This window comes from Liolophura sinensis, chromosome 1 (assembly GCF_032854445.1).
Source record: "Liolophura sinensis isolate JHLJ2023 chromosome 1, CUHK_Ljap_v2, whole genome shotgun sequence".
NCBI classification, from domain to species: domain Eukaryota; kingdom Metazoa; phylum Mollusca; class Polyplacophora; order Chitonida; family Chitonidae; genus Liolophura; species Liolophura sinensis.
This window is the reverse complement of record NC_088295.1, coordinates 44,991,877-45,019,566: the sequence shown is the minus strand read 5'-3', so window position 1 is coordinate 45,019,566 and position 27,690 is coordinate 44,991,877. Positions and strand designations below refer to the sequence as shown.

At 37.5% G+C, this 27,690-nt stretch overlaps 2 protein-coding genes across 2 annotated transcripts; both read right to left on the bottom strand.

Annotated features, from left to right (window-relative positions):
* Positions 1-947: 947 nt before the first annotated feature.
* LOC135461336 (U3 small nucleolar RNA-associated protein 14 homolog A-like) lies at positions 948-14,183 on the bottom strand. Its single transcript, XM_064738379.1, is given in 15 exon segments — positions 948-1,157; positions 2,413-2,512; positions 3,362-3,471; positions 3,473-4,426; positions 4,713-4,790; positions 5,451-5,574; positions 5,996-6,090; positions 6,547-6,669; positions 7,406-7,486; positions 9,582-9,659; positions 10,867-11,009; positions 11,238-11,305; positions 11,881-11,951; positions 12,195-12,260; positions 13,972-14,183. Coding segments are annotated over 14 exon segments (2,292 nt in total). The 5' UTR covers positions 12,252-12,260; positions 13,972-14,183.
* A 1,774-nt stretch (positions 14,184-15,957) lies between these two features.
* Positions 15,958-26,855, bottom strand: LOC135480748 (transcription factor E2F8-like). Its single transcript, XM_064760672.1, has 12 exons — positions 26,635-26,855; positions 24,510-25,107; positions 23,984-24,063; positions 23,001-23,131; positions 22,623-22,743; positions 21,963-22,033; positions 21,674-21,758; positions 21,203-21,346; positions 20,647-20,730; positions 19,778-19,858; positions 18,754-18,918; positions 15,958-18,073 (listed from the first exon to the last, which is right to left on the bottom strand). The coding sequence occupies exons 2-12, from the start codon at positions 25,103-25,105 to the stop codon at positions 16,869-16,871; spliced, it is 2,763 nt and encodes a 920-aa protein (XP_064616742.1). The 5' UTR covers positions 25,106-25,107; positions 26,635-26,855; the 3' UTR covers positions 15,958-16,868.
* Between the last annotated feature and the right edge of the window lie 835 nt (positions 26,856-27,690).

The following is a 27,690-nucleotide window of genomic DNA, read 5'->3' as shown; positions in this document are numbered from 1 at the left end:
CTAAACTACCCTAATTCTTCTAATTTTAAGACAGATATCAGTAGTACTGAAAGCAAAGAATTACATTTATCTCCCAGTTTTGGGGGAAAAATAAAGATATGAATATGATGTTTATTAAATAGAATTAACCATGTGAAAAAAAAAGGAAAATAAAGTTTCCTGCTACAATTACATGTATATTGGATGAAACAAGCAGACCAGGTGTCCCAAAAATTACAAGACTTAGGATATTCAGCTAAACCACTCAAATTCACAGATAAATTTGAATGTAGGTAGTTTATTGGGAGATGAACGCCATACTCAAGGATATTTCATTCATTTGATCCATCAGGATTATGGGTGGAGAAGATCAGGCAGAGGATTAAGTCATAAGGTTAATTTCAAATAATATTCACACACGCAGGTGGCAAGTATTTACCAAAACTTTTTGTATAATTAGCAGATTTGGAGCAGAAGAAACCACAGTGTCTGGAATTATCCCCACATGTTACCAGGTAACTGACGAACTTCTCCAAAAGCCATAGCAGTACACAGCAGAAAGCTGGATTCAAGACTGCAAACTCATTGTTCGTGGTTGATTAACTTTGGTCTGGACAATGTTTTGGCAACCGAGCAAGACTCCTCAACTGTATGTGAAGACATGAGATTCAACCTGTGCAGGAGTGATTTATTTCTTTATTTGACTGGTGTTTTACGCCGTACTCAAGAATATTTCACTTATACGATGGCGGGGGAGCCCGAGGGAAAACCCAAGACCATCCGCAGGGCTATGCAGGAGTGAAGATTCAAATATACTGTAACTTAAAAAACAAGAAATTCATCTTTATAAATGTAGTATGTATGGGTCTTTTTTTTAATCATTTATTACAAAGACTTTCAGAAGGACACTACTTCCTTTGGGTTTCCGACTAAATTTCTTGCCCTTTTTAGGATTTCTTTTCCCCCCATCATTTGAAAATGTTATGTCTGCTTTCTTTTATGATGCGGAACATTTCACTTTTGTCCATGGGTTTAATGACAGTTCCAAGTCTGGTCACAACTTTTGGCTTAGTCATCTTCTTGAACGCTGTCTCCGGGTTCCATGTTTTGCCAACAGGAGCTCGAATACTTCTCTCAAACTGCTGAACATTGGTATATGGGAATGGCAGGTGGCTTACCTAGAACGACAAATAAAGACTATATATGACACAACACCACCTACGTTTAGGAGATTACAATCATAACTAGTATATTTGTTGCGGATTTCAGCAAATCCATGATTTAAGCAAACACAAATCTCTCATTCTGCAAGTCCCGATACATCCAGCTTTGGGTATAAATTAGGGTTTTACTTTCAATGGAAATCTGGGAATCAGATTCTCATCATGAATCCTGTAAACCAAAACCAAAGGAATCTGTTTAAATTCTTGACAAAAAAAAAAGTCACATACAAATTTATAATTTCTTAAAAATATAATATATATCGTTTCAAATCATAACAGTTATGAACATTGAATCTGCAATATCTGTTGACTTTTACATGCATTAAAACTTTCACTTGGAGCAAATTCTTTCCAAATTTAAGATTTGGACAAAATTTTGGCCAGGTAAAGCAAATCTACAGGAATCCATTTAGATTTCTGGTAAAAATATGATGAAAATTGAAGCCCTGTAATTAAAAATGGGGACTATACCAGATTTTTTGAATGCAGAATATTATTAGTTACATGGTTACTCATTTTTTTTTTTTTTTGATTGGTGTTTTTACGCCGTACTCAAGGAATATTTCACTTATACGACGGCAGCCAGCATTATGGTGGGCGGAAAACCGGCACAGCCCGTGGGAAACCCATGACCATCCTCAGGTTGCCGACAGACCTTCCCACATACGGCCGGAGAGGAAGCCAGCATGAGCTGGACTTGAACTCACAGCGACCGCATTGGTGAGAGACTCCTGGGTCATTACGCTGCGCTAGCGCGCTAACCAACTGAGTCACGGAGGCCCCCGGTTACTCAGTGATAGGATACGCTAATATATGGTGTCAGTAATCCTCTTAAGGTTACTGACACTATAACATTTCCGTATCATATCACTGAGTAACCATGTAATGAATTTATCCTGCAAAGACCCATCAATTCAGTGCAGAACTTAAGAGCGACGTACAGGTGAATCGCTTCAGCGATGTGACCATTGTGTTAGCAGCCCCAACAAAGGGAGATAACCTACTCAGCAGACACGTTTGACGTCGTCTGCAGGATTCAAGAATATATCTAGATCCCACGATACCTTTGTTGTCCCATGAAAATCAGAGTATTTTGTTTGATGCGGGATAATACAAAATACCACACTCTGAATTTGGTCTTCCACATTCCGTAGTAGTGGATCATGTATGTATAAATACTTCTGCTCAGCACACACACTGGGTAATTTACCTGATGTTTAGCTATGGCCTCATCTTTCTGTTCGCTGATGATGACATTTCCCAGTTTCCGATCTTTCCTCGGAGGGCCTTGTGGCGCTTTGATGAGGAATCTGAAAACAAACCACACAGGTGTATGTGTTCAATAATATAAACATTAAATACCGTCTCCTGAGGATGGTCGTAGGTTCCCTCGGGTTCTACCTGGTTTTCTCCCAACATAATAATATTACAAACCGCCGTCCTTTATTATAAAAGTAAAATATTTTTGTGTACTGCATAAAACACCAATAAAATAAATCAATGCTGCCTCATTATTGAATATAATTAATATGAGCTGTTTTTTTATACTCAATTCATGTGAAATCTATTTATTTAAATGACTGCTGCCAGGAATAAACTCTTACACAATAATGTTTTGCTTTTGGAAGGCAATCAATCTCCAGTGAACTTCCATCAAATTCATGCAAAACAGCAGAACACAAATCAAACATCACAATAATTTACTGTACATGGCATATGTGGTAAGTTATGGGCTAAACATGAAACCTTGACAAAATGTCTGAGAGTGTATCAAACAGCTACATGTCTCTGTGGCCAAGGTGGGGATAGCGTGCCAGCACTGCGCGAAAACCCAGGAGCCCCTCAACAATGCGGTTGCTGGGAGTTCAAGTCCAGCTCATGCTGGCTTCCTCTCCAGCTGTATATGAGAAGGTCTGCCAGCTACCTGCGAATGGTTATGAGTTTCCCCAGGGTTCTTCCTGGTTTCCTTCCACCATAATGCTTGCCGCTGTTGTATAAGTGAAATATTTTTGAGTATGGCGTAAAACACCAATCAAATGAACAAATAAAAAAATAAATAAATATCTCACAGACAGGTTACTGTTACCAATACCCCAGGAAGTTAATACCCCACTCTTCTCAACAATGTGAAGAAATTTATAACCACATGGAAAACTAACCTTTTCCTTCTCTTCTTATTAACCTGAACACCTGTGCCGCCCCACTGTCCCCAGCCAGGTAAGGTCAGGTCAATGTCCTTTGCTTTCTGGCGTTGCCCTGACCTCTCCTTTCTCACGGGCAAACTCCTCTATCACATCATCATCAGCAAATGCCTCAGCGATCGTCATCCTCTGTTCGTCTTCAGCAATATCCTCGTCATCATTAACCACAATGTCAGGAAGAGAAGCAAACTGGACTTTGGTTTCGAGAGTAAATAATTTCTTGGGGTCTACATAAATCTCCGCTGTATGTTTTTTGGCTTTCGGTCTTTCTTCTTTTTGCACTGGTGTTGTTTTTTTGACAGGGTGTGTCTCTTCATCATCATCTTCATCAGCAACATCAAAGTCCTCAAACTTTGATTTCTTCTGTAACGATTCCTGTATAACAGTTTCCTCTTCTTCATTTCCATCCTTACCTGGTTGACTTTCAAGCAAAGGCTTCTCTCTCTTCTTTAGCTTCTTTTTCTTAGCCCGTTTCACAGACTTTTCTGCATTTTTGTCTAACTGTTCGAACAGTTCATCAATGTCTAACTTGCTGTCTATGGAGTTATTTCCCTTTTTCAAAACAGTCTCTTTCATGCCAGAGGAAGCATTATCAGATTTCCCGTCTGTATCATCTTTCTGTGAAACATTCTGGTTTTTCTTTCTTGATGAATTACTCTTCTGTTTTCTTTCAAGGTTATGTTCCTCTTCTTTCAAAGATTCAGCACGGCTTTCACCATCTTCTTCAGCCTTCTCAACATCACTTTTAGGTGTTTCCATCAGCCTACCATGGGAATCTTCATGAAGATCTTTAACTGTCTTGTCCTCGACTAAATCTTCTACAGAATCATCCCAAGTCTTGATTCTTATTTTCTTTCCTGTATTGACTGACATCCATGGGTTACTCCCCTTTGTATCTTCCACCAGGTGGAGTTCATCTGCACTCTTCATGCTAGCTACACTCTCATCACTATCACTCTCCACAGCAGTTTTCTGAGTCAGTTCTCTGCTTTTTTGGTACATGTCTTGAACCGCCTGTCGTGCCTGTTGAAAATGTAAGACATACTGTCAATGGTGTTACCAACAGATGGTACAGTACTAACATGTGATGTCATGTTTTATCTTCATTTGTGTTTTTAAGTAAGTTCCAAATAATCTGAAATCAGAAAATTAGGTGTAAGTTTGAAATATATCTTAATCCAGAGAAAACATACAGTAAAACAGAACAAAAAACCCCTCCAGAATTAAATTAAATGCAAGTTTTCATTTGATTTTTTCACAATTTAATACACTTCAGGTCACATCTTAATAAGCTTTCACCATCATTCACCTGGTCCTGATATTTGGAGTACATTTTCTGTCTTTGTAGGAACTTGCTGCCCCCTCTGTGCTTCAGGTTCATTCGTTCCTGAAAAAAAAGGAAAAATACTAAGACATACTAAATCACATCCAGTCTTGTACACTTCAATTCTCGTTTGTTTGGTCAGATACCCCGAATTCTCAGATACCTACGATACACAAAAAGCTGCAACCTGTAAACTTTAACTGTAACTTTTGGGAGGAGGGGGTGGGTGGGGGGGGGGGGGGGGAACTGAAGTTTTACCCCATAAATTAAGGAAGCACTCACAGTTTGATACAAAAATTAAAAACGAGCAAACTCAGAGAATTATTATCCCAAGCTAAATATGCAAACTTATGAATGGAAAAAGCTGGTTTCTGATAGCCATAACATAAATCTGCACACAAAAATTCACTAAAATGTGACAATCTTTGGAGCAGTTATTTCCCAGAAATCAAAGTCTGGGTGGCAAAAAGGTGGGATAAAAAAAATCAAAAAACAACAACATAAACTTAAGGCAGAATTTTGGGATTTTTGCTATTTACGTATTTGTCCCCAAAACTTATCATCAATCTGAATCCAAGTCTATATTTATCACCTACAAATTATTTCATCTGACTATAACAAAATACAACAAAATTAATAAAAAATAAAACAAATTTTGCACATGATTGCAGAAAACAAACAGCCAGCTCTCACTATAAGTACATAATACTTATGCTGCCATACCTCAATTCTGTCTTTCTCCAGCTGTTTCATTTTCTCCACATAAGCCATTGGGTCATTTTTCTGCAGTTCCTCTATTGCCTTCAACTCTTCTTTCTGTTTTGACTTCCTCAAGTGTTTATGGTAGCTGTCAGCAAGATATAATGTTTACAACATAATTGCTTGGCGCAGAACCAGGGTCAGAATTTATCAAGCAACTTAAGATTAAATTCATAAATCGCAAGTCCTTAAAAAGTCAGACTCAGAACAGAAAAGCATTCAAATTGTGGTTAGAGAAACATTATTCTGCGGTGAGGAATCAGTGTACAAATTTTAAATGCAAAAATATTATATTTCCAGCTGTGTTTGACTTAAGTCTTAAGACATTTGATAAATACTGGTCTTCTCTACTCGGCAGACACATCAGACAATGGGTCCTTTACATCACAATAGACCGCCCCTTAATTACCCCCCTTGTCACATCACAGCAGTCAGGACGTAACAGAGATAACCTGTAGTTTTTGATTCTTATCATATCAGAACAGTTTAATTTCTCTGCCAATACAAACCTTTTACTCTTGATCTTTTTCTGCCATCTTGCCTTGGCCTCTTTATATGACAAGAGTGCTCTATATTTCTGAAGTTCAGCTCGCCGCATTTTAGCCTTCCAAATGAGAATTTAAAAATAAAAAAATACTTCTGAATATTCAATTTTAATGATGGTTTGATGTTCATGAAGAATGAAATACAGCACTATGAAGGGGAATCCAAAGCACTATGAAGGGGAAACCAAAGCACTATGAAGGGGGAAACCAAAGCACCTCACGAGGTATCTGTGCATGACATGCATCCTTGACAATGTCAAACAATAGGCATCAATGGTTCAGAGGATGGCATTTCTTGTAAAAAGTCGGCTGGTTAGTAAATGCCTGGACTATGTGAAATGTGTTTTTCTGTTATATTCACCCATTTGCCAAAATTATCTGTTACGATTTATCAAATAGCGCCATATTTAATGTCAGACATGTCCTCGAGAATGGAGAATTTTGATCAAGCCATTAACAACATTCTGCCTATCTTGTCAGAAAACCTGTGAATAAGGAGTTGTACTTGACCCTACCTCTTCCAGACTCATGGCATCCAGGGCTCTCTGTTCGGCAGCTGTCAAGACCTGAGTGTTCTCCAGGACACTGTCACTGCCGTGTAACAGAGCGGCTACCTCCTTCTCCAGTGGTGTCCTTGCCTGAAAACCACAAGAGAACAGACTGGAAATTGAAGAAATAACGATTTTTTTTTTTTTTAAATCTTGTCTTTGTTGTTGAATTAAAATCAGTAAATGTGGAGGAGTTGATATTTTTGAAGTGCCAAAGGCGATTATGTTCACCGGTCTAAAATCAATTTAGTTTTCCTAATTTCTTACTAGTTTTTGCATTAATTTCTCTGCATGTGCAGTCATGTTGTCTTGTTTTTTTGCATCCCATTATTGTCATCTGTGTTTAAAGCATTTGACTACCCAAGGCTGAGTTTGGTGAAGCAAGTGTTTGGACACCCTCTTTCAAATTTCCGGATTTCTGATTTTAAATCTAAACAAAGCTGTTTCAGAAAGTCAAATAACATCTTCGTTAACACAAATTACAGCTAACACACTACTGCTACCGTAGATGTACTCCAATACATCAAAATATTTCATGTTTCAATTACAATGTATACTATCCATTATGTTGTTACCTGAATACAAACTTATATTTATCTTAACGCAACTTATAAGTGTTGCAGAAATATCATTTTGAATTAAAACATAAACAACATTTTTTTTTCGGTGTAACTAGCAATCATTCAATCAAGACTGAAAATATGTGCACCCAAGTACATGTAAAGGAAGACTGGAAAAAAAATATGTAATACTGAGAGTATGTGTCTTTCTCCAAAAATGTCAGGCACTTTTTCTCAGACTTGTTAAATATGACAGCTGTCCTCACCTGGAACCTCTTCACAAATTCATCAGTTCTTGTCACGACTTTCAAGTCTGGCTGTTGAAGTGGGAACTTCAGCTGTTCTGCCTGCAGCAAAAAAAAACACGGCTGTTTGGTAAATCATACACACTGTACCAGTGAACTTTTACATCATGACTTGTATGCTTCTTTATTTAACAAGTAGTTTTAATTGTTGTAGGAATTAAGTTAGAAAATGTCCTATGTCTTCACTTTTCTGTGATATGCATGGCACTTATGTGATGTAATCAGAACTCATACACATTCAACAGTGGGTCGATGGGGCAGACTGTTTTCCAAACTGTCACTCAACAACATGCATATAACCAATCATTGTGCACAATATTGCACATGTCAACCAAATGTCCCACACACTGGTTACATGTACATCTGTTCAATCTTTTCATATTCTTTTTACCGCAACTGAAATAAAAGTCTAATCATCCATTTTGTACAAAAATTTGCAGAACGGCTTTCTACAACCATACATGGCAATGCTCAGTAAACACTGTGCATACATTAACTTTCATAATTCGGGACGAATTGGAACTACTGAAAACATTAAAAACAGAAGATCACATCATAAAGATGCTGTTATTTTCTGAAATTTGTAAGTCACCACTGGACGAAAAATACAGAAAATTCAGTTTGACTGAAATGAACTGAAATTTTACAATCATTCTCAGGTATGGTCTAATAGCAAGGGCGTATAGTTGACACACTCTTGTTCATGATCTTGTGTATGATGACTGTCAAGGAGGTTGATGTACATGTATAATTTGTACATATAAATGTGACAAAACTGCACTTTGAAAACGACTACAAACATGCTAGGTACAACCACATTCAGACAAACACGTGACAACACCTTCATCAATATATTTTAATAATGCTACACAAGTTAGCGATAAAATAATAATAATGTATCACATTACCTTCCTGTTCTTGTCCAGCACTGGGACTCACTTAGAAATCTCGTTCTGATAATGCTACACAAGTTAGCAATAAAATAATACAGTCAAACCTGTACCTACGGCCACCTGTAATCAGCGTCCATCTGCCGTAAGTGGCCACTCTCTGCCGCGACCAAACAATTTTCCATGTTAAACGACCTGTAATATGCAGGCACCTGTCCAACGCATCCAGCGGCCAATATATTTTGCCACCAAATTCTATATCAGCCTGTCCTGAGCGGCCGAGACTTTCAACAGTAATGATGATTGCCGCATGGGACATTAAAAAATTTCAAAATGGTGACCACCCGACTTCAATAGTTTTTGTAGTGATTAAAAGTTACAACCTGCCACTTTGTGATGAGAAGTGAAGTTTGGACATTATTGGTCAATAGCAGTGAACTCTATTGTTCTCTAATCAGGCCTAGCTGGTTATTGTCCGGACACCCCTGCACTGTGGCAGTGGATTAGCTCCGTGCTGAGGTCCCTGCTATGAATGCCATAAACAGCGGGCAAACTCCGATATAATCGGATATAATCTGACCTCCTGTGGTTCCTCTCATGAATGGTCTCTTTGACAAATTATCTGGCTTGCTTGGCTATTATCTTTGCAGGCAAATGGTGCTTTGTTTTCATTTCGTGCGGCCAAAATATTGCCTGTACCGAACACATGGAGAAATTGATCTTCCTTCACTTGTACATGTTGTTGTTTTTTCACCGGTAATTGTAAATATGATTGAACATCTCGGCAATCTGCCCTTTACAGTCCAAAACTTTGCTAGAATTGTCATTTATAGCTACATAGGCCAAACTAGCACATGGCTTTTTGGGCTTGACAATGATGGGAAGAAAGTTCTCCTGTCATGCGTGCCCTCACCTGAAACTCTTTCTGTAATCGGCTGTTAAATGCATGAAATCCATATGTCTACCCCACAAAACTTGAAATTATTGAGTTATTATTTTACTACAATTGTTATATTTCTATGAAATTTATGTGGCTGAGCAGATTAGTGCTTTAACAATTATGTATAAGATTAGTATGTAGGCCTACATGTGTAGATTTCCTGAAACTTTGTTTCACAACTCAGTTGTGATTTGGCTTTGTCTTCACAACCTGTCTTATGTGGCCAACTGTTATATGCGGCCACTTTTTACGTGTCCCTTCACTGGCCACATACAACAGGTTTGACTGTAATAATGTATCACATTACCTTCCTGTTCTTGTCCACCACTGGGTCCCACTTAGAAATCTCCTTTGATGTTGTCTCGTATGCTAATCCTCTCTGAATCTGAAATGAAAAAATATTTCTGTTGTAACAAAACACATATACCAGTACATTCTTTTTCTAAGTTGGCTTGTCCTTTTAAGAGGTTTCAGGTAGAAACAATAAATAGTTCCACATACATTTCCATTTCCATGTATAGTATAGAAGACAAAATGAATGCTTTGTTTAGTTACACACATGGAATGATGAAAAAAAGACCTGATTTGGGCCCACAATTAATTCAGAATTTCCATCACAGATACTGTAATGAATACAGTACTAAAAGATTTCTTTTTCTTGGAGTTACAAGACTGACATCATTCAATCTAATTCCAAATGAGAAGAGATTAGTAATGACCTAACAATCTGCTAACAGCCAAATTATTCTGTAATCTTACATTGACTGTGTTTGTTTATGTATCTGACTGGTGTTACGCGCCGTACTCAAGAATATTTCACTCATATGACGACAGCCTAGAATATGGTGGAAGGAAACCATGCAGAGACCGGGTGAATAGCTTCACTATGATGATGGAAGTCATAAGAGAGAGTGAAATCCGCATAGCATCAGTTACACAAAACTCAATGGGTTTCGTAGTAGTGTTAGAGAGAATAAACATCACTTACATGTATGTGTAAATTTATGCATCATACGACATTGTTTATTTATGACATTGTTTACTGTATGTGAAGGCATTACTTTTAAATTTTCCAGGGCTTTGGGGTCAGGAAGTATTGTTCACAAATGTTTCCTTTCTCCTTGTCTTTCACATGTTAATTTTATCAGAAGGGCGTGTCTCAGTGACTACCACAACGTCACTAGACCTAAGGGGCCCTAAACGGCACTCGACTTCCATGGTGACAGAACTGTAGGCATCGCGTCGCCATGGTAGTTATGTGAATGCAGCGCTACATGCGCTTTGTGAAACGTGCCACCAATAAACTGTACAGACATATAATATCCACATCCACAAAACTTACTGTCACTTGCTACCTGTACAGCCCTGACATTATGTGTAACTAATTCATGCCAATAACCAAGTTATTTCAAATCATGCACCATCCAAAAATATGTTGTTACTGAAACAACAAAACATTTAGGTAAACACTGATGAAAAAGGTGGATTATTTTCCACAAAATTTTCAAGAATTTCAACATATGTCTGCCATAAGAAGACATATACAGTCTATTATAGCAGGTCTATTAAATCTCATGTAAAAAAGTCCTTACTCTCTCCTGCTCAAGCCTGGGGAGGGGTGTAGCCACAACCTTTGCCCTTTTCTGGACAGCTCGGAGTTGTTTCTTCAGAGTACCATGACTGGTGGTGTCCCGTAGAGTCCCAACTAGTTCATGAAGTTTCACTTTACCCTGGTCTGTATAAAACAAAATTCAAAAACTAGTTGAGAAAAGACAAGCTAAAAATGACTGATACCTGATATGGATTTCACCATGCAACTTTTTTTTCTAAGGGGTTAATGGAATTTACAGTTTTGTAACAATTGGAAAACGTAAATGTTTCTTTATTTATAAATTTTAATTTATACAATACATAAAGATCTGACCACTGCCTACGCCTACAAAGTGAGCACTACAGCATATACCTTTTGTGGAGGAGAAATTGAACTCTGATATCTGATTGGCCAGCACAGTCCTTTGAGAAGCTGAAGATCTAAAATAAAAGAATTCAGAGATTACAAATTGTTTTTTTAACACTACAGTTTGTACTTCCCTTTAATGCACTTTGTACTATATAGAAAATATTTAAATTGACAGCAACACACAAGCCCATGGAACTTCTTGAATTTGCTTCCTAACATCATACACTACATTTCCCTAAATATATACGATTGTTTTACATCTCTTGCAAATGTAATTCATTACTTCCTAACATCATCAATGTAGTTGAATGATCCTGACGCCATATTTATAATGCTAATTTGCAATACTGCAGCCAACTAAGTCAACGACACCAGTTCATGATATCCTGAGAAACTGCTGACCAGTCTATAATCTGTATCTGGAGTTTAACAAATAACGTAGGCTACCCAAGATCATAATGGCAATTCTAATGTCTTCTTCAGAATTGCATCTGAAACATGATTTTCTTGGACTTTTGCTTTAATCGAAAACGAGAGACATCCAAGTAAACCTCCAGGTAAATTCTCATTACAACTGAGAGTCATTCTGTACTACCAAAGGCACTGACAAAATCTATACTTTTAATACATTTAAAACAAAACATACTTTTTCTTGCCATCCAGGGATGAAATGGCATCCAGAAGTTTGGCATGTTTAAAATCATCATCATCATCTTCCTGTCAATCAAAAACAAAAGGTTAGAAAGGTTACAAATATTTCACCCAATAGGAACATTCCATCAACAATTCCATAACCTGACGTCTAAATGAGCTTCCAAATACAACAGAAACGGCCGACTTGTTAGAGTCAACTTGTACAAGGCATTAAACCAGTTCAAACAATGCAAAATAAATGAGCGGGAAATGGCATATCGTAAGACTCACGATAACACAAATTACATGGTTCATAGTCATACCAACCTGCTCTTCACTGTCATAAGAGTTGTCTACTGTGACATCTAAGCTGTCCTCCATCATTTTGTTGTTCTGAAAAGGCATTTACAGAATGTGTTATTCATATATGTATACTCTCGCCTGATATATAAAACAATTTTAGATGCTCTAAATTCCGTCTTATTGGGTTAGGATTCTTACTTGCGTCAGAACTATACTCGTTCTCAGGTACATCTATAAAGATAAGGGTATACATGTAGGTAAGTATAATAGACAAACAAAGCACTTGGTCTAACTTAATGAAAACGCACTGGTGTAGAAAAGATTCTCCATATCTGATGTCTAAAAGATATAGGTCAGAACATGCAAGTAGCAATATCGTCTAAGAGAAATCGTCCAAGACTGCTGGTTATATTCTCCAAAATATAGTGTCAAATCATCCAACCACAAATCACTGTAAAATTCCACTGTAATAATTTACTGCACTATACGGCCAATTTTACACAAGACAGAGAAAAACTTATTATATTCATATATCAATATGATGTCGGTGTACCATATTTACAAAAGCATTAACATTCACTATGACTTATATTATTACAATGTATATCTGGAGCAATTTCCAGCATAGGTCTATGTTAAGCTTATTTACCCTTGCATTTTTAATGAAGTTTTCTGATGTTTTTCTGTATGCTTTCATTCTCCCATCCCACCCTGTGGTACTTTCCTCATATCACTGTAGGCCTACAGCTCCCAAAATTAAATGACCAAATACAGAATCGCCAAGTTTAAATTGTAAGATGTAGCAATGGGTCCGATGTCCCATCACCTCTTCTCATGACAATGTTACTTGTCATCATACCCGGTGAAAGCAATCGTGACTTCATGACATCACAGAAAGATTAACCATTTTCAACAAATGTGTGGGATATCAGGTTTACCGATTTGCAACAGTGCTGCTTATGATTGGTCTATTGTGTGTTCTTGATTGACAGTTCGGGAAAGTCTATTCGCTTAATATATGGCAAAATGAGTGACCCTGAAACTCAGAGTAAAACATTCATGCCTCTAATTGCTCAGATCTCCAGCTGAGCTGATGTCATCTAAAATGTTTCACTTAAAATTTTGCTTCTTTTAAAGACCCACTTCTATGAGCGTGATATGGGCAGTTGTAAATAGCTGGGTGAAGCCTGTGTATATGGTCTCAGATCTCTTCATCTCAAATCATCACTGTGAAAGGAAGATTCTTCAAAAAGTTGAAATAATGCTATCAAGTGACATGTGACACCCAATACTTTACTTTGGCCATACAAAACTGGGAACTACATCCATTTATTGAAGAATCTACTTTTCACAAAGAGATATACAATCTGAGAAGGAAACATCATACGTCTCAGTAACGGATAGTCTAAGATTGCTGTGAAGTTAGGTTTGACTTGTTTGATTCAAATCTTTAAACAGTTACATTACTGTTGAAAGATGGCTTACCAATGCTGGCTTTCACATATTTACATTTTCAATGACTTAGTAAACTGATGCGTAGGCCTACCGAATAAAACAAAGGGTTTAAGCTGATATTTGGGGGTGAAATTGCCCTCATAAATCTTGGCTACACCAAAACTGGGCGCTACGCAAGTAGTGTGCAGCGGGTTTTGGGCTAAATGTCAGAGCAGTCTTGAAAGACTGCAAAGTGTGTAAAAGAGTGCCATGGTGAAACTGAGGTTGCTGCCTATTGACAGTTGTTGACCCCATCCTCACATGTGCATTGTAAAAGTAAACTTCTTCATTGAAAATAATGTTTTACCACGTAGCTGTATCGGAAACTGAACCCTTGGTAACCTTTTCACGGATTCCAACAACTCTGCTCTGTTCTTTATGTTGTGCTGATGATCCTAAAACCCTCGACCACAATATTTGGATGAAGTACCAACTTGATTTGTCCGAAAGACTAAATTACAAACGCTTTTGAAACATCGGCAGAATGGATCTTACTCGGATAGTCGTACGAAATCACAAACAAATCATACACATGTGCAATGTCAAGCCAACTTACGATTGTCGCAATAGTTAAACATGTCCACGTGAGTTTTCCCGGGATGATGACAAAATGGTCGAGAAGTCCACCCTGTGGTACCTTCCTCGCATCACTGTAGGTATACAGCTCCCAAAATTAAATGACGAAATATAGGATCGCCAAGTTTAAATGTAAGGTGCAACAATTTCAAGAGTTTTATTTCAGGTTCTAACATTTATGGTTACCGGATTTGTCCTTCAGTTGTTCAAACGTGGATTATAAAAATGTTAAGCCAGGCTTAAATGTTAGAACGATTCTGGGCCTAATACAAAACCAGTGGAAGTTTAGTCCAGACTAAAGTTAATAAAGTTAACTGTCAATTAATAAAGTCAGTTATCAGTTAATAGTCACTTTTGTACAATGGATAATGAAACTTGTGCCATTATGGTCGATGAGGGATTTGTTATCAATGGTTAATCAACATACCATGGGCATTGATATTAGTGATCTTTAGATGCAAATTACAGATTAATGCCAATTGTTACCCATTTGATTGTGTAACTTTGTTATCCCTGTTATAGCAGATGATCCGGTGCTGGTTCATACAGAGCATCAGTGGTCTGTTTTGATACTGAATAATTGTTTACTATGGTTTCCTATTAATGCTGTCAAAAATACTTTAACACGAGTGAGTTCAACCCTGGCCTTAGACAAGGAATTCATAGATTCTTCTGCTCACTGGTCATTGAGCGTTGATGGCATAAGTGGTTGACTCTTGTGTTTGTGCTATTCCACCAAAGTAAGGTGCAACTATTGGCTTTTCTCAACCAGACAGACCATGTGACTTCGAAATTCTCGTTGACAGTCTATGCTCCAATATTACAGATCTTGCATAATACTGCATGAAAATAATCCAATCCCTTACCAATGTTGTATGCACACATGTACCTGCACCTGCATGTCGAACATGGGAATGTCAGTACAGAATGGCGGTTCCAGTGAAACTGGTGGGCTGTCCAGTTTTTAATCGCCCATAAAACTGACCACAGTGATATGAATTAATTTTATTTTATAGAATCCTGGTCGTCAACTGAAACCACACAAACTTTCCGTTATAATACCTGTTTTGCACATTTCTCACCAAATGCATGGTTCCCTTTCAATGATGTATATATCTTTAAGCCTGATACTATATCTACATGTAATTTAAAATATGCACATCAACAAAAAAAACAAACACATATATGACCTGTTTTCAGTTTTTATTAGATGAAATGGATCAATGTACAGTGTGAATAATGAAATAATTTACAGAATTGTTTAAATTCCCACACAGAGTTGATATAAATAGTGATAAAATGGGTACTGGAATGGAAAATGTCCGTATTAAACAAAACCATGGCTAATAATATCTGGTAAAAGATGTAATCAAAATTTAGTATAAATTTGATGGGCAAACTGTTTGTATTTTATACAAAAGTGATATGTCTTAACAAGAATATCAATTAACAGATTTGACATATGAATGAATGAAAATATCCCTGTAACAATGTTACATAACTAAAATTCTAAAACTGCTATATGACTAAGAAATACCTAAATGTCTCACTAACTAATAATCTAACTAAAATCCAAATAAATCATGCTAAATAATTCTACATGCTGAATCTACTACAACATTCCACTTCAGACCAATTCATGGTACCGGTAATTCATGACAAGGTCTTTAAATACCATATATATATATATATATATATTAAAAACTTAATACATTCCTCAACATTTCTACTATCCATTTTCATATTTATGACTTTGGAACAAGATAATTTTTCAATTTGTACATTAACAAATGTCTAACAACATGTTCAAAGTCAACATGACAAATATATTATGTAATGATATGACCTGCTCGAACACTGAATACCAGTTTTGAATAAGTTCTCAATTTCTGAGAAATATTTAGTGCCATGTTAAAGTCAGTATACAAATTGTTTGGAAATTCCTCCATATCATGCATTGGTAGTTCCAGAGAAAATGTAATAAGTTAATAGTACTTCTTGTTGGTTTCTAGTAACTTTGATGGCTTTTAAAGCACTAGTATTTAAGCACAATCAAACTATCCCTTTGAGCATAGATTATTAGCAGCACCCTGTGGCTAGAAAATAATATATTACTCCAGGTAGTTTGTGGATATTCAAAAATTTTAAAATTCAAAATTTTCATGCTGCATAAAATACTATTCTCTGAAGACAATTCTATGTACATGTACATAGTCCTTGTATTACAAGGAAAACTTTTACACTTTAGGCATGTCCAAACGCCTTGCTGTTGTTGACACGCATTCTGAAGATTTGGTGGCACTAGCTGATTTGGTTCCTTTGTTCAGTATAGGCCCTTCTGGGCTTTTCAACTGTGATGACAGGTTTCGAACAGCTGCTTTTGGGGTGCTGCCAAATACTGAAGTTGGTGTCGCAAGATGTTTGCTCGATACAACTTTTATTGGCTGAGAGCTGCCAGGTGTGGTCCCAGGGGTGATTATGGCACTGCTGATGGAGTTAATGGGAGTGGTTTTTGATCAGTGACTTAGCTGATGTTCCTCCTATCTTCCCATGCTGCAGTGTACTGAAAGTAGTGATGTTAGCTGGAGAGACAGTGGGAAAAGCAACACTGTAGGTTGGAATTTGCCTTCAGCGTTCGGAGTGTGGGGGTGGTGTGAAGGTGATGGGTACGACAACATTCACTGGATGGCCATTAATCTGACCATTCTGTGTGACCTGCACTCCGTGGAGCAGAGACACGGGGTGAGCGAACTGGGGTGGGAGGGTGGCGATGGGGATAACTGTGGCGTTCTGTGGGATGGTGATGGGGGTGCAAGGTTTGACAGATGGACTGGAGGTGACTGGCAGTTGCATTATTGTGGTTTTAGCAGAATTTGGGAACTGCACGGAGACCCTTGGGCTGACAAGAGGAGCTGTCTGCTGATGTGAGCTGTCTGCTGGAGAGAATGAGGATGGCGTTGACACAAACGATTCTTGTGAAGGGAACGTTGGTTTCTTTGACTGGTCCTCTTCGGGTAAGGGAGATGCTAGATCTAAATCTGCTGCTATATCTTTGGTAATGACATCAGGGGACAGTTTGGGAAGCTTGGCTAAGGGAGGTGATTCTCTGAACTCTGTCTGCAGATGAAGAGCCCTTAGTGGAACTTTCTGACCCTCAGAGATCCGCCTTTTGATTCCTTGGTGGGAAATTCTGGCCACCTCTGCATCACTGGATTCCACTGGAGAATGCGGAGTAGTCTCCCCTGGATCTGAATTTGCCCTGCGGATTGGCTTAACCGCCCTGGCTGTGGTGCGACTTTCTGATGGTGTTTTGTGGTGCAATAAATCATTCTTCTGGGGGCATGGTCCACCAGTGCCTTGAGCATTAATGGGTGTGGTCTCACTGGACTTCTGCAGGGTACACTCTGGAGATCCACACAGCTTCCTCAGCTCCTCTGGGCTGGGGTTTACTATGGTGGTGGTGGATGTAGCAGTGCTGAGCGCAGGGGATGACTGAGTGGAAGCATCAGTTTTGGAATCCCCCGACACAGGGACTGGCACCTTGAGGGAGCGCAGGACAGCATCAATCTGGTTCCTAGTCAGGTGTAATACAGTAGTGGAGGATTTCATCATTGTGCTGACTGGCAAGGACTGGGAACTTTCTGTGACTGTCTTCTCTTCCCCGCTCTCTTGTTTACTAGCCATACCCTCAGCAGCTGATACGTTAGGTATGATATGAACCTGTTGTTTCCCCTGCATGAAGATCACATGGTTTTGTCCCTTGAGCATGCCATGGGGGATGTTTTTGATTGCTGGGGACTGTGACTTTGGTGCAAGATTGGTATCTACATCTTCTGTGAAATAAAACAAAATGTTCTTGTGTTAATTTGCTGGTTGGTGCTGTAATGAAGTTTTCATTTATAAGAGTGCTCAGACAACAGAGGAAACCATCACTCTTCACTAGGTACCTAACACACTTAAAGCTGCAGCCCAAGCATCGACTGAACATGCTATCTCAAGAACTTTAAGAACTTCATGAAACAAGACAGGACATCAAAAAATCCCACATGGATTTCAAAGTTATCCATGAAATCACATCTCATTCAAGAAATTTATCCTGCATCAGACAAAATACTCTACTTTTCATTGGACAACAATGGTCACATGGGGTACAAACATATTCTCCAATCCTGCAGACGATGTCCAATGTGTCTGTTGAGTAGGTTATCTCCCTTTGTTGACTTGTCCATGCAATGATTACATGGCTGAAGTGATTCACCTATACATTGGTTTTCTACACTGAGTTGATGGGTCTTTGCAGGATAAATTTGTTACATGGTTATCCAGTGATAGGATACGCAAATATATGGAGTCAACAATCCTCATATTGAGTGAGGCGTCACATGAGGATTATTGACACCATATAAATATCCTATCACTGGGTAACCTTGCAACTAATAATATACTACCTGACAATTTTTATTGTAAAATATTTAATGAACTGCACATTTCTTTGTCTATTCTCAACACTCACCGAAATTCAATTCTTTCACTGGACTAGATGGCTGAGAATTGGAGAATAATTTAATCCTTTCCTTCTCAGCAACTTGACAAATCTGATCGAAAGAGTGGTGTCTGGAAAATGGCTTTTTGCCTTCCTTCTTCAGAATAGCTATTTTATTTTTCCCATCTGGAATAACTGGAAAAAAAAAAGAGGAAAAATTAATATAATTTAATTATTAATGTTTGGAATACTTTAGTATGAACATGACCTTTGTTACAAATGAAATATTATTTCATCAATTACATCAATAAAAAGGTTACTGATTAGAAAGGAATGCGATATCTAGCAGTACTGGGTCATATGATACCCAAAATCGTTCCAATTACCATGTTATGTTAATCACAGATTTGATAGAAGATCTTGAAAGTATCATTGTTTAAGATGGGGCACATTCTCATGGCTAAAATGGGTGGAACAATAAAGTGAAATGTATTCACATGTGTTCGTAATTCCATGCAATTTTTCATCAACTTATCAACTGTTTCAATTGTAGCACAGGAAAGTGATAAGAGTGATAAGGTTATAAATGGACGCAAAATCACATGAAGTTATGCAATTTCCTGCCAATCACACAAAATTTCAGCTGAATTTTCCACAGTGTAGTACAGCTAAGTGATCACATCAGTATGACAGATTATAGTTTTAAGGATATATGAAAACTTTAAAATGATTAAGGGAAATGAATACTGTTATGCCAAAAAAACAAATGAAAAAGAAAAAAATCACAAAAAGGCACATTTAATCTCTTAATAGCCCCTCTGTTTTATGCATATTTTCCGATAACAGTTGGAAATATTGTCATCCATGAATTAAATGGGATTGCATGACCAGCTAGCCTCCATTCAAACTCTAATGTTTCATGTATCCTTTAAGTGAGCCTTTCAGCCTTATGGGTGATTATTTACCCTCAAGCATGGGGAGGCCATAGTACATAAAGGATTGGATAAAACAATATGAAATGACACACTGTAAAAAGTTTACTATTAAAGCTTACCTCTCAGAAGGGTGCTGTCTGATTCACGAGTCGAGTAATCTGTTGGGCGCAGAGGTCTGTAGGAGTTCATTATGTTTAGGACTGTAACAAAAGGAGCAACATGAATAAATCACAGAATTGCTGGATAGTGATTTTATTTATTTGGTTGGTGTTCTATGCCGTACTCAAGAATATTTCATTTATACGATAGAAGCCAGCATTATGGCGGGAGGAAACTGGGCAGAGCCTGGGTGAAACCCACGATCATCCACAGGCTGCTGCCAGGCCTTCCCACGTATGGTCGAAGAGGAAGCCAGCATGAGCTGGACGAACTCACAGCGACCGCATTGGTGAGAGGCTCCTGGGTTTTTACGCTGTGCTAGCGCGCTAACCAACCGAGCAGTAGATAGTGACATCAAAGTGACAAATAGAATAATTTATACCAGTACATAAGTTTTTTTACTGTTTATTCATGCCATTGATTATATATGGCTGATGGACAAATTATTTATTTTCTTCCGTTCATTGTTAAATTTTTCTTTTAAGGGCAGAATGAATTGCTTTTCAATATCGGAGGAGGGTATAGAAATAAAACTGAAAAATTTAATTTGTGGAAGAAAATAAAATTGGCGTAGCCTTACAGTTCACAAGATCTCATAAAAGAACATTTACTTTTGGTCAAGTAAGTTAAAAAGAAAATGTGAATGTATTTTAAATAAATTTTTTAATATAACCCTTATCTTGGATAAACTACTACGTGTAATTCTGCAATGAAGGCCTGTTCTACTAGTGATAGCTGTTTATATTGTTTTCAGTCGGAGGAAAGTTATCAGAAATCACGTTTACAGCTGTAGCTTATTGTGAAGTGCAGTCAACATAGGGGTATTTACCTGCTGGATTCTCACCTTTGCTCTGAACACAGTGCAGCATAGAGTGTCGAGAATTGGGCCTATGTCGACCGTCAGTGGAACATACTGAAAGAAGAGACAAAGAACTGAAGTTGATTTAGTTTATTTATTTGGTTGGAGTTATGCCGAACTCAAGAATATTTCACTTAAATGACAGCCAACATAATGATGGGAGGAAACTGGGCAAAGCCTGGGAGAAATCCACAATCAGATCTTCCCAGGTACATCTGGAGAGGAAGCCAGCACATGCTGAACTTGAACTCACAGCGATCGCATTGGTGACAGGGTCATTGCATTTTGCTAGAACTGAAGGAACTATCAGCTCTATTTTTTTGTTGTTTTTTTTTTTTTAATCACTCCTATAATTTTGACGAAATTTCGGGGGTGAGATTTTGTACTGAAAACATGTTTGAAATGTTTGATTTTACCCCTATCCCTACATTCAAATGCTCATTTTCATCCAATGCTTGGTTAAAATTTCAAAATTTAGGTCAAAGATTCATGAGGAATGACTAATTTTATCTTTATTATGTCTTACCATCCATTTCTGTCAAATTGTCCACATCAGGTCCTATGTACTTAAAAGCTGGCTTCCGTCCCCGAATCTCAGTGACATGTACTTTGCGGATGAGGTCTAAGCTGGTGAGAATGTTCGCTATGTCATAGAGTCGACGAATTTTGGCTGCAAATTTAAAAGATGCAACATAAGATTTTGCACCAGATGGTCAAATTATGTTGGTGCCAATTCAAAGAGGATAAACAGGATCTACAGGCAAATATTTGAAGTCTTTACTGCATGGAAACCAATGACCAATCAGAATCAAGGAATTTGTTTGGTATGCAAACCTTATGTAAGGGTATTTAAACTTGATTCAAGCTTATACAAACTGAACCTGTGCAGAAAATCACATAATGTTTGGAGAAATTCTGGCATGGAAACCAAATCATGTCAGACAGACAGACCTATACATGCTTTCGCAGAAGCATGGAATAAAAACAGCAAACTTACTTTTAAACTTGGCGTTCTCTGTTCTGTCAATGTTTGGGTCACCTATTAGAAGTTTGGCAGACAAATCCAAATTCACAGTTCTGGGCTGCACAGTGAAGGAAACAAAAAAAATGGCATTCACAGAGACCATCATTGATTGATTTCATTCAACTAACAGGTTAAGTCATACAGGACCAACAACTACCAGTTTTATCTTTCTAAGTGAATAAGAACAGTTGATTTTATTAATGGTAAAGACCTACATTGTACATTGAATAATCTGAAAAAAAAAAACCCACATTTTTCTTACCTTGGATACTAAAAACAACATGAGGAACCGCTGACTCATGATTCCTAGTGACTTGTCTTTCCTTACATAACCTGAAAGTAATTACAATAGTAGTACAGTAACTAATATTATTTATTTATTTGATTGGTGTTTTACGCTGTACTCTAGAATATTTCACTTATACGACGGCAGCCAGCAAACTGGGCAGAGCCCAGGGGGAAACCCACGGTCATTTGTAGCTTGCGGGAAGACCCAGTAATTAATAGGAAACTTATAGTAAAATTAATTCACGTTTTCTTAAATGTTATATTATCATTAGAATTAGTATAATGAGGAACTTAGTAAAATCAGCTCACATTTTCTGATATATTATCGATGACATTAGTATCGTGAAAAACAAATGAGTATTACACAAATACAGATAATGTAAATAAGGGGCAGAATAGATTCAATTTCTGTATCACATGTTTTATCCCTTGATCATGCCATATACATGGAAGCACAGAGTGAGGTATGCCTATTCCAAGTTGAAAATATATTAGTGATTAGCTACATGTATAAGTTTTGAACACAGGCAGACTTCACACTTTTTTGGCAATCTGGAGAAATGTTTCCTACATGCACTTGTATTCTCCTCCATGATGCCAGACAGTTATATCTTCTCTTCTTTTCTTCACTTACTTTTAAAAGAGAGCATATCTTCTGTCTCAGATTTAGAACATGGTCGCTTCATCTCTTTATTCACTTCATACACTCTCAACTGCTCCATTTGCTCAACAAAGCCCTCAGCATCTCCTAACACCTGACATGATAATAGCATTGTACATAAAATAATGACTGATGTTTATATAACAAGGATTTTTTATCAAGGTTACTTGTGCCAAAAATGATCATGCCATGAAATTCAAAAAAGTCATTTAAGGTTTTACATAATGTAATATTTTTTTCATAGATTTTAAGATTCAGTTATGAAGGGAGGCTGAGCAAAACATATTCTGAAAGTTAAGACGTTTGTTTATATGCTAGCTTTTATCAATAATTAACACGACTGATGCTTACCTTGAGCTTTGAAAGTGTATTATGTAAATTAGTTTTCCCATGCCAAGTGTATTTGTTTTTGGCCAACCTACTGACCATTTCAACACTTTCTAAAACATTGACAATGTCATAAATTCTTCTGCGTTCCACACCTGCAAGTAGACAAGAGCAAATTTATCGTTATGTTGCCAATGCTTGTACAGTGGAGAAAGGGGAGATAACTGTACCCAGTAAAAATTATCTTAAAGCAAACTTACACCTAGATAGAACAGAGTGAATCATGTAGTAATAATAGAGTGAACATTTGGTTCACATCATACGTTATTTGCTAATTTTACTGCAGCCAACTGTTGAAATAAAGAAGGATGATCAAGATGCTCTCTTTTTGGTAGTTGCACAACATTTTATAATCAGCCAAGAAGCACTAACACTAGCCTCAAACTGCTGAGCATTAAACATAAATGCTTCCAAAACCAACTTTAAAAGTACATTGTACAGCCTTATGATGCAAATAATTTCCAAAATACTTGCTTTTAATTTATCCAAGAGTCATTACTGACCGATTTTGCAAAGATAAGAGTATCTCAATAAATGCAGAACATGAAAACACTAGTATACTAAAATACATGGTAATGGTCTAACAGCTGGTCAATGTCCAATCACATGAGTCTTTTATACATACATTTACCAACAGTTGTTAGGACTTTTGACTTGTCTCTTAAACTTACTTTTTGACTCAAACACAACAAATACAATGTCATTTTTGACTCCCACTTTTGAAAGTCCATGATAAGGTGAAAACTTAGTTGTGGTTGATCCACACCTTAAAAGACCAATACTGGATTCAGTGAAAAAGTACAAGTTATATTCGGTATAAGGAAGTTGTCAGGACAAACTACTTGAATGGCCAACAAATTTTTGCCATAGGATTATTAGTAATCACATACTTGTAAAATAAAATGAAATAAACAACAGCACAGGCTGTGTTGATAAAACTAGCTTACGCAAATCTTTGGCCACTTCGTCTAAGCAGATATCAATATTTTCACCGGGGGCAGGGTATTCTGGGAACCTTGACAAAAATCTGAAACATAAAAAATCCATATAATAAGAATTAATTTTAAGATATTTTTATATTGGACACTAAAAACTTGTCAAAATCTCATCAGCTTACATGGATGTGTTTAAGAAACATAGTTTTTTTAATAGGACTTTCAAAAACCTAATATCCTATGTCTTTCATCACTTTCCAGGACCATTCAGTCGAAGTACAAATCTTGATGTGGAGATAAATTCGTGCTGTTTGATAACTTATTGGTTTCTTTCGATCATTTGGCAACATGATACATTACAAAGTTCTGTACTTTCAAGGACATATCCCAAAATAAACTGTTTTTCAAGGGCTTTCAAAGTCTTGAAAAAAATTCAACTAAATATAAACATCAACAGCATAAACAAGTTTCAGGGATTTCAAGAAGTGGGAACTCTATATTAGTGTGATAATGTTGAGAAATTCATGTAATTTAGCACCTTTGACACAAAAGTCCTAAGGATTTCTCTTTCCGTGATCCAGTTCCCTTTTCACTTTCCTGGGATGACATAAGATCATCTTGGTCATCGGCTTGTTCTGGTTTTTCTTCTGCTCTTTCTTCTAACTCATCTTCCACTGTTTTAAAGAGTTCTTTTCGTTTTGTCTGTTTATCCCTGTTTCTAATCTCTGGACTTACAGCACTGATCAACATTTTAAGATTAGCCGTGGGAGTTAGAGGGGCCGATGGTTCGGGTGAGCCTGGCACATTGTTGTTGTCCACATCCTCTGCAGCATCTTTTTTATGCTTGTCCAAATTTAATCTCAGTGTAGGTTTTGGAGAGGCCGGCTCTTCACACATATTTTTAAATGGGGCATTTTCTTTTCCATGGTTCTCTGACTGATTATGGATATCAACAGATAAACTGGAGCCCTTCATGTTCTCTGCGCAAAAAAACAAGGTGTTGGTACTGTCGGAGAATGGAAGGCGCCCTACAACTGCAGATTCTGTAAGGTACTCGTCTTTCTCTTGCCCCACACAATCTTGTTCTAGCCCTGCTGCGAGCACTTTACTTGTTACACAGCCCAGCACTTTCATTTCTATAAAGGAAAAAAAAAAACAAAAACCCATATGATTAACATCAACACTGACAACTAACTTCCACAAAAAGTAAAAAAAAAAAGTATAAACCTTCATCTATGAAAACTACATAGAAATGTTATCAGTTACCTACTAAACTTAATGAACTTATTCAGGTCATTAAATGCACCAAGTGTTATTATATGGTGGTGTTGTTATTTTAACTCTACTTTTAACTAAGAGAGGGGGTGTCAAATCAAAATAGTAGCTAATAAAAAATAAATTAAAACTGATCATCTTCTAGCCATGTAAAGTACCTTTAGTGACTGCCATATTAAAAGCATGCCAACAAAAGCCTGTTCAGTTGAATCAACACCTGGCACTGCAACAGATGTTGTCATCACAAACAAACAGTGCAATGCTTACTGAACTGTGGTAGTTATGCTCACCATGTGAAGATGGACTAAAAAAACGTAGGCCTGTACCCTCTTATAATAAAACTTAAGTAACTTTGATTAGATTAGAGAAAAACAATTTCAAAATCAATGCAACTTTTTAAAAGCTATTTTACAACAAATAAATACATAAATAAGTTCGTTTGTTTATACATTTTTTTAGCATATATCTGTACACAGTTTTTTTATATCCATAAAACGATATTTTCTCAATTTAAAGACTAACCTAAGAAATTGCAAATTATAGTGTGTGGATACTTATGCCCGGAGCTTCAAACGAAATAGTTACGAAGTAGGCTTGAAAGAGCACTATATTAACGATACAATGTATGACTCAGAGTCGAAGAAAATTTAACACCAATCAATTTACTATACTTACCTTGTCTTAAATGACCTATTTATAATTCCTAATGAATTTATGCACTAATCTTCAGCGTTTTGGTGGGAGTTTGTATTGATCGACGTTGACAACGAAGAACAGCACGTTCAAAATTGGCGCGTGATTTCGTTGTATGGTGGGGACACTTGACTGAACAGCGCCTGGGGCATGTCACATTAGGAATTTCTAAAATTTTGAAATGTTTTTACTGAAAAGACTGAGTTTATTTAACAATCCTTTGAATCCAAAATGGAGCCTACTTTGGGAAGCATATCTATTTCCCATGTAGGCCTAAGTCTTATTCCTGGGCCTGCTCGATCTACATCAAATGCACAATCCCTCCCCTTCAGTCCAAAATTAAGGAATTTTGTAGGGTGGGGTGGTGGCAGTTTTGTACGCTGTTTGTTGCATATGGCATTTGGTACAAAATATGTATTTCTACATCAAACACATTTCACTCTTTGTAAAGAATGGAGAATAATACAATGAAAAGGCCAACGACACTTAACAATATCAGATGTTATTTGGATAAAATACCGGGAAAACACAAATAACAGTTAGACATGCATCACTAGGCTCGTTACAAGCGTTACCAGCTCGTAATATTGTACTAAGCGTCATTCAGCTAACATGGTGTAACTATGTCACAAATAATCATTCTGAAAATCATTTCATGACAGATGAATATTTATTTACAGACTTCCAAAACCAACCTTGCTTTCTTCCAACCTCTCTTGCGTCGGGTAGATCTGTCTCCGTCTTACATAGCAGCACACCCTTCAATTGATGCCAACATCAGAAACATCCAAGTTGAGCCACAATTTAATGTCATTTACAATAAAGCAGATAGTGACGCTTCTGACTGCCTCATAAAATTATCAATTTCATGGCTAGAACCCAAGCACCATAAAATATTTCCCACCTCTGCGTTCCTTACTAGAATACTGGCAATGCCGAAAATGGCGCGAGATATACAGGGTTCGTTTACCCGCGGCCTGCCCACTACGCTTGACCAATCAACGTTGAGGAAGCCGGAATGATTGACAGCAGAGCGATATAACGAGCCAATGAACAACTGGAAATGGAGGGGTCAAAGTGCGTACTACGGAACATGTCTGAGCACCACTACGCCGACGAGAGTCTTGAGTTTGCTAGCGGTGGGAAACAAGTCTGGACGAAAAACCGAATGCACATGATAATTCCAAACATTAAGGCCCTGAGCATGTCAAATGCGGGAAATGGGCCTCGACACGCGCACTTTCAAGCAGATCGCTCATAACTCGTAAACATACAACCAAAAATCCCGCCATTTCACGGCAAAGGCTTAAAGCAAAACACACAAAGTGATGACGTAGTTAGACCCGGGTTTATTTGTTGATACTCATCCCGATTCAGCACGGCAGTGATACTGATGGTGATGAATGACAGCACCAAGTTTACGTACGTTTCAAGTGTACCGTGACTCAATAGACTCTAATGAGCTCATCTGTTAACTACAACTATACAGAACACGTTTGTTGAGATGAAATGCAGACGGTGAAAACTGTAAGTAAGAAGGTAGAGCTGCTCATTGGCTGTGCCACAGGATACATCGACTGGCTTTTAGTTCACGTGTCTTGACTCCATGTGGCCTAAGGCTAAGGTAGTGACGGTGTACTGTCTGACGGAATATTCGGATTTACGCAGAAAATAGGCTTACTTACCAACTGTTGAGAAATTTCCATTAAATGTAAGTAAACAGCAATGTGTATTGGTAAACTGTGTAAAGA